Source organism: Physella acuta, unplaced genomic scaffold, assembly GCF_028476545.2.
Source record: "Physella acuta isolate Inbredline_101_S28 unplaced genomic scaffold, ASM2847654v3 ptg000473l, whole genome shotgun sequence".
Classification (NCBI taxonomy): Eukaryota; Metazoa; Mollusca; class Gastropoda; family Physidae; genus Physella; species Physella acuta.
The window spans coordinates 1255942-1264070 of record NW_026731992.1 but is presented as its reverse complement, the minus strand read 5'-3'; the positions used below and the strand labels follow the sequence as shown (position 1 = coordinate 1264070).

The window sequence follows — 8129 nt, the reverse complement described above, 5'->3', positions numbered from 1 at the left end:
TTTTCGTTTTCGTTTGTGTGTTGTTGTTTTTTTTTTGGGTTTGTATTTATGTTTGTGGTTGGTTTTGCGTTTGGATTTGGTTTTTTTTGTTTGCTTTTTCGTTTTTTTTCTTTGTGTTGGTATTGGTGTTTGTGGTTGTGGTTGGGTTTGTTGTTAGGTTTTTGTTTTCGTTTGCTTTTTTGTTTGTTTTTTCTTTGTGTTTGTATTGGTGTTTGTGGTTGTGTTTGTTGTTAGGTTTTTGTTTTCGTTTGTATTTGTAATTGTGTTAGCGTTATGTTTGCGTTTTGTTGTTTTGGTTTTGGTTGGTTGTGGTTTGGGTGGGCAATGCCGGGTTTATGATGATTACTAAACACACAGGTACTGGTCCTTAATTATTTTATATAAATCTTTGTTTGTTTAGCTATGGAATTGGCTAATTTGGGATAAAATTTAATTTGAAATAATACAGGGCCTATTCGCGTAAATCACGTAAACTTTACCACTAATTTTGCACCTAATAGGAAGAGCCTATAGATAGCTAAGATGTTAGTGTAATAATTACCCAGCGGGTGGTACGGGTTCGAGAAACATTATGTCAATGTTAAATTTAAAAACATTTTTTGAAGATGTGAATGATAAAGTTGCCTATCAGCATATGAAAGGATAGTGTGATCAGAGCTATGCTTCGGTCGAAATCTTTTTTTAACGATAAATACATGTATGAGACTTGATAGGACACTGGGCAGGTGAAGTAGAGTTGGGTAGGTGTAGAATTCACCTGTGACGTCAGCATATAAAGGGATAGTGTGGTCAGACTCATGCTCTGTCGAAATCGGTGTTTTAAAAGACAAAAACATGTCTGAGCTGGCGGGACACTGGGCAGGTGAAGTAGCGTTGACCTGTTTATGTGACCTCACCATATGAAGGGATAGTGTGGTCAGACCCATGTAGAGTTTCTTACGGGCATCTCTTCGGGCGAAGCCCCCCCCCCCCCGAATTTTTTTTACCGCCCCCCCCCCCCCCCGAACGAAATGAAATTTATATAATTTATATAGAAAATATATACTTTTAACAGTGTCCGCCCCCCCCCCCCCCCGGAGAAAAAAGTCTGGAAGAAACACTGGACCCATGCTCAGCCGAAATTGGTGTTTTTAAGAGACCAAACGTCTCAGGTGTGACGTCTTTTAGAATGTGGGGGGGGGGGGGGGGTCTGGTTTTTGTGTGACAATAAGTGACAGGGGTGATTTATGGATGCCCCCCGAAACCCACTGTTATCCAAGGATAATAACGGGTAGTCTGGTAAATTAATTAAAAATGCTTTTTTTTTTCACTCACCGCTCCTCCTACCATCATAAAAACCTGGATTAGCCCGTTAAATTAAGTGACATAGATCTAATTATTGATTATAGATATAGATTCTAGAAATCTATGTAAAGAAATTAATTTGAGTTAGTATTTTTACGTATTTTATAAAGAAATAAACATTTAAAAAAAATGTTTTTCTCTGCTATTTTGTTTCGGGTTTCTAGAGATAAATAGATCTAGATCTCTAGATCTAAATCTAGATCTAGATCTAGACACCTATCTCTACCATAGAGATCATAGTCTATGAATGAACATTTAAAAAGAGAATATGGCGGCTAAGGGAAATAAACTTACTTCTGCTAGTATTGGAGGTAACGTTTGAATTTAAAGATCTAGATTCTAGATCTAGGCCTAGATTCTAGATCTAGGCCTAGACTCCAAATGACGTATAGAATATAGAATAATGAATACATTTTAAACTAGGTTTATCGTTTTTTTTAGCGTAATCAATTCGGCTGCAGTAGATCTAGATTCTAGTAAATGTGCGGGAAAGGTACTAGATTCTAGATCTAGATCTAGAGAGAATCTAGATATCTAGATCTAACTGATGAATATTATAATTGAATATAGGCCTATTAATTATATTTTAAATAGATCTAGGCCTAGAGAGATCTAGATAATATATATATTAATATATTTGATATAGGCCTAGGCCTATATTAAATTTGTTTAAATAATTAGTTAAGTGGTAAACTATAGACTAGATACTACTAGATTTAGGTAGATTATAGATCTAGATCTAGATCTAGAAATCTAGATTATGATCTAGATCTAGAAATCTAGACTTTCTAGATCTATTTGTTTAAATAAGTAGTTAAGTGGTAATCTATCAATTTTGGGTAGGTAAAATCGCTCGCGACTAGTAATGTGAAAAACAGGTGACTCCTTAAATTTTAAAAATTATTTCACATTTTGAGGAGGATTTATGTTTTGAAAAATACAAAAATGTTTCCTTGTTTCTTTTATGTAGATCTAGATCTACCTGTTTTTAAACAATTGAATTAAAACTCTTCAGTAATAAATGAAGACTAGCGATGTTTCCAACAGATGCAACCATGCATTCTCATTTATTATAGCAGCCATCTTGTTTATTTTTTATATTGTAAACTTATAGCGCAAGATTCAGGGGAAGCTACTTACAGATGGCCGCTTTTTATATAGCAAATCCTGCTTGCAAACACTGCTGTTTAAAGTTAATTTCTTGCCTATAGGCCTATGCCTATTGATATATTTAGCCATTGATTTAGGTTTATTATTCATTTATCTATAATATTTGACACAAATATATCACAATATACTTCTATTAAAGCCTTGACAATGAGGTAACTTTTTCGGACATTACTAGCCGCAGGCAATTTTACGTACCTAAAACGATAGATTACCAGTTAAGTACTTAAAGTAGGCCTTGATCTATGTTTAAGTCAAATTTTACAAAATATAACAGATAGGCCTAATTGATTTAAAATAACAATCAGTGATCAAAACAATTTAAAATATCATGAAACTAACTTTAAACAAGGTGTTTGAGATAAATATTAGTAGATAAAAACAGCGGCCATCTTTCCAAATAAAATTTTGAGTAGGCTTAGATTGATAGTTTCTCTTGATAAAAATGTCTATTAAGTCTATTCGTATGTATATTGTGTTGACCACCATGACCAATATAAACAACTGCTTCTTGTTTCAATTGATTTTATGATTTTACTTTAAAAAAAACTAAAATAGATATCTATCTAGACGTAAGATCTATCTATTAAGCAGTCTAATACTAAATAGCCTATCTCTAGGCCTAATATTTTTTCTAATAATATTAGGTAGTCCAAACTCGCAAAAAAATATACATTTTAGGGTGATTATTTTTGTTGTAGTTAAAAAAAATTTTTAAAACTACTTTTAGTATTACAACTTGAATAAAATTTATATAAAATTTATATATGAATAAAGTTTAAGTCTTAATCTGTCAAATTATGAGATTTTTATTTCAGTAACACATGTTGTGGTAAAGCAGTATAGAATCATAATCATAATCTTAAAGAGCCAATTTTAAAATCAGTTTCAAATTTTAAATGAAGGTACATGAAAGCACATGAATTTAGTTTCAATTGTCACACTAATGAAAAGTTAATTTTCTTGACTACTTTGTGTTGTCAATTCAAGTAGTTGGCATTTTTGGCAGCAAAGCCGTTCACTTAAGAAACAAACAACCCTCAAATTGACTTTCAGGTCAGAGTGAGAAACTTGCAGTACAGTTTTAAGGGTTGATGACCAATGCTAGATTCTTCAATCAAGTTGTATGTTACATTTTAAAATCTCAAAATTAAAATCTTAAAAATTACCCAAATGCAGTGTTGTAGGTGTAATTTTTAATTCTTTTTTTTTTTAAACTTTAGAAAGATTATTTTTAGAAGAAAGAAACTTTACCAATTACTGCACTTCTGTGTTTTTTATTTTTAAAAGTATTGGTTTTCAAAAATTGCATTTTTTGAAATAAGTTTTTTAATCAATTTTTGCTTTTTTGAAAATAGCATATTTTTTTATTTGTTAAGATATTTTCATGAAATTAGCCTCTTTAGAGCTTAGAATAAAAAGTTCTATTAGGAGAAACTCAATACAGAAGTCTGCTATCAATAGTTAATTTCAGTTTGGACTACCTAATATTATTAATAAAAAGTATTTTAATAAAATTATTAAAATAACAAGTAATAATGATTAGACCTAATATTATTTAATTATTTAATTTATTATTAATAATTCATTATTCAATACTCTAATTTTAATACTAAACCATGTAATTTAAGTGCACTGATAGTAATAGGCTACTGGTTAGCGGTTTGATATACCAAGAGATGCCTGAAAGAAATAGTAGTGCTTATTTCCATCAATGTAGATAAAATAATTAAGCAACACACTTATATCCACTAGAAAATGCTTTCAAGAAATAACTTTATGCTCATATTCTCTTACAGGTTAGAGGATAAAAGTGGGTTGCTTATTTCCTCTACCATACCAAAAAATGTCTGAGGTAAAAAGCAAAACCACCTAAATATGAAAGTGCTATAGGTCTTCTGACGATGATTATTTCATTAATTCAGTTTAAATTCTTAATCTTTGCTCAGATAATAATCATTATTATTTTCTTAGATTAACCCATAACACCTAGCCCTAATTTAGCTATAATGTGTTAAAAATTTAATTATCAATGCCATTTGAAACCATCTTGACAGCTACTCGACTCTAGACTGCTACACCTGCACTCAGACCAAAGTTTAAAATGCAGCATTAGTGCTTAATTTGGCAAACAATAAAACAATAGAAGAAAATACACAACATACTTAAATCCTCTCTCATCTGTTCCAGGATCAGAGCCGGCGTTAGGGGGTGGCAAACGGGGCGGCCACCCTAGGCCCCGCGCCTGAAGGGGCCACGCGCTTTAGCACTGTCATTGTTATCTTAATTAGTTTGTAGAATAAAAATGTTGCTGAATTCAATGGGGAAAAACTAAATGGTCGAATGCCGACGTTGTTGATTGCTATAACTGAGACTTGATGTTAGTGAGTTATCACCCACCTGAACTGGGAAAGGCCGTAATTCGATACAAAAACAGTGTCACACCTCCCCTTTGTGTAGGGTACGGTCGCCTGGCATTTGACCTGAGCTGACTGGAGATTGTTGGATGCGAATCAGCCCCCGACCTGACATGGGATGTAAATTTGGGAAACAGGTAAAAAGATACTCTATTGTATGCGGACCGATGAAGACGTCCTTTTAGTGAGCAGACGGGATGTCTGTAGTAGACAGTCAGTGACCTGATGAACGCTAGTCCTGACTTTCTTGTTGTAGATGTCGTATATGTAGCCCTACTTGTCTTGGTATAACAAAATTAACATTCAGTTGCGTGCAGAGGGGTGGGAAGAGGGCGATGAGGGGGGGGGGGGGGGGAGGCCCTTAGGATCTATATCAAAGGGCATTAGACAGAGTGATTTATTATTATTTTTTTTAAAGAAAGTTAAAAGTGTTGATGTAGCATGTTTTCTCTATCATTAGCAGGTTTACGTCATGGTGTCACAACCCCCCCCCCCCCTCTCCTCCCTTGTCGGAATTTATCAAATTTGCTCTTAAAAGACTATTTAACACTCTAATTAACCACTTTTTAAAGTGGAACTATCATTTTTGTATATGTTTTGCTATTTTTTTGCCTTGGTGTCACCCCCCCCCCCCCCCCCCCACCCTAAATGGTGTGACCCGGTGCGGTCCGCACCATTCCCCCTCTCGCTACGCCCATGCTTTTATATTAAAATTAGTCATCAACAAACAATTTAAACAACTTTATTTTCCTAATTATTTGGCACGTGATTGAATTTTCTTAAATGATTTGATATGAATTTTCTTAAATGATTTGATATGAATTACATATTTGTCAAAAGCAGTAGCGTAGCGAAGGGGGGGGGGGGGGAGAGGGGGGGTACATATGTCCCCGGGCGCCGACCTTAAAGGGCGCCAAAATGGGTTGGAAAAATAAATTGAAAGGTTGAGATGGTGTAAATCGAAAGTTTGAGTGGGGGGTGCAAATCGAAATCTCGAGGGGGGGGGGGGGGGGGGCAAATCGAAAGTTTTTGGGGGGGGGGGGTGCAAATCGAAATCTCGAGGGGTGGGTGGGTGCAAATCGAAAGTTTGAGGGGGGGGGTGCAAATCGAAATCTCAAAGGGGGGGGGGTGCAAATCGAAAAGTTTGTCCCCGGGCGCCGGGAAGGATCTAGACATCAAAAGATACTTATTTCATTAATTTTAATTCAGTTAAATTTCTTAATATTTGTTCTGAAAGATCATTCTTAATAATCTTTTCTTTGACTATCCCTAGCCCAAAATATAATGTGTTAAAAAATTAATGTCATTTGCACTAATTTAAAAAAAACCCAACACAGTTAAGACAGCCTTCGAACTCAAAATGTTTACTTAATATCTATTCTGTCATGTTGTGTTAGAAACACTGGGTAAACGATAACAAAATATTAAATAGTTCTTAAAATATATATGCCAATAACTAGAAGCTAAATATAGCCGGCTATTGACAGAAATAAGCATGTTGCTTATTTTGCCTTCCTGTATCAGTGTAAAGCACTTGCGTATTAGCCTGTCTTAAGTTATTTTAACCCCCAAATAATGTTGTCAATAAGTGACTGACTCTTAAAATCTGTTTAGAGTGTGACTGATTGGCTACATATTACATAATGGCTACATTATGTTCAGTAAGTTTGGTGGAAACTTTTTTCCAGTTTTTCTTGATTAAAATGTCTTAGAAGACTCACAGATGAAGCCAGGCTTAAGGAAGAATGATGTAGTTGAGCATGACTGGCAGTCTGAGATGATAGAGTTGAGCATGACTGGCAGTCTGAGATGATAGAGTTGAGCATGACTGGCAGTCTGAGATGATAGAGTTGAGCTTGACTGGCAGTCTGAGATGATAGAGTTGAGCATGACTGGCAGTCTGAGATGATAGAGTTGAGCATGACTGGCAGTCTGAGATGATAGAGTTGAGGATGACTGGCAGTCTGAGATGATAGAGTTGAGGATGACTGGCAGTCTGAGATGATAGAGTTGAGCATGACTGGCAGTCTTTTTGTTTGTGTTGTTCTGGTGTCTGTAAGTATCTCCAGCATAAGTTCCACTGCTTTCAGACATTATTTTATTGTTGATGTGTTTTAAATGATTTTGTTTCAGAAGATGATAAGCTAGTGAGTCTAGAAAAGCTGGACAGATTGTCACCAGATTTGTGGCCAGAAAAAAGTAGGAAGTTAACGGTTGTTATCAGTATATACTTTAACTTTGGTGACTGTAAGATTCAGTAACAGTTGATTAAAGAAAGAAAGATGTTAGCTTTCAGTGCCATGTTATTTGAGCAAGATTTTAGGGAAATAGATTAACAGCATTCATGTTAACTTGTCATGCTACCTTAATGCTATTTTCTATTTTTAGTTCCTGGTGTAACAGAATATGAAGTTGGGAAAAATGTAAGTTTGAAGATGATTTCTCTGACCTTCTCAAGCATGTCATGCCAGTCAGGTGTCAGTAATTCAGCTAGAAGGTTGTACTGACAATGTCAATGTGTAGGCATACAGTCTTGCCCTCTTGTCTTAGTCAAAGTTAAGTGTTTTAATAGATTGTAGAAAGCCAGTTTATTTTTCCAGTGCAAGAGTGCAGGTACCCCACGTTGGCTGGCTGATTTAGAAAAAGATGATATCAATTTACTGCAAGGTAAACTCTCATTGCAGCCTAGCTGTAGACTAGCTAAGCTATAATCATTTCTTTCTGCTAGGTCAAAAAAAAAACTGTCAGCAATCAAGAACAGAATAGGAATATGTAACCCCCCCCCCCCCCCCCCCCCCTCTCGTTTCAGAATTTGGTAGCTTGACCTTATCTCAACTGATGGAGAAAGTCAGGGGCTTGCAAAACTTGGCCTACCAACTAGGCTTAGAGGAAGGTATTAGGATCTATAATAGACATAAGTGACCCGTGGTGCGACCTTGAGTAGACATTAGTGACCAGTGTTGCCACCTTGAGTAGACATAATTAGTGACTGGTGGTTTGTCTTAGTTACTGATCGTGTAATCAATCTGACAGGTTTTTTTAATTGTTTAATTTTCCAGCAAGAGAGATGACCAGAGGCAAATTTCTCAACATTCTTGCTAAACGTAAACCACAGAGATGACAACTTGATTACCCACTTTTCTTTGCTGTATGTGTTTTCTATGAAAATAAAGTTGAATGACATCTTTGTTACCTGCGTGA

At 35.3% G+C, this 8129-nt stretch overlaps 1 protein-coding gene across 3 annotated transcripts; it reads left to right on the top strand.

The window, feature by feature from the left end:
- Positions 1–208: 208 nt before the first annotated feature.
- Positions 209–8117, top strand: LOC131943942 (protein lin-52 homolog). 3 transcript variants are annotated; one of them, XM_059304330.1, is made up of 6 exons: positions 209–357; positions 7062–7127; positions 7317–7351; positions 7529–7595; positions 7738–7821; positions 7988–8117. In XM_059304330.1, exons 1-6 carry the CDS (start codon positions 336–338, stop codon positions 8047–8049), a joined length of 336 nt encoding a protein of 111 aa, XP_059160313.1. In that variant the 5' UTR covers positions 209–335; the 3' UTR covers positions 8050–8117. The 3 variants fall into 3 exon arrangements, with proteins under 3 accessions (XP_059160313.1, XP_059160312.1, XP_059160314.1); XM_059304329.1 differs by lacking the exon at positions 209–357 and adding an exon at positions 1505–1655; XM_059304331.1 differs by lacking the exon at positions 209–357 and adding an exon at positions 1810–1837.
- Positions 8118–8129: the final 12 nt, after the last annotated feature.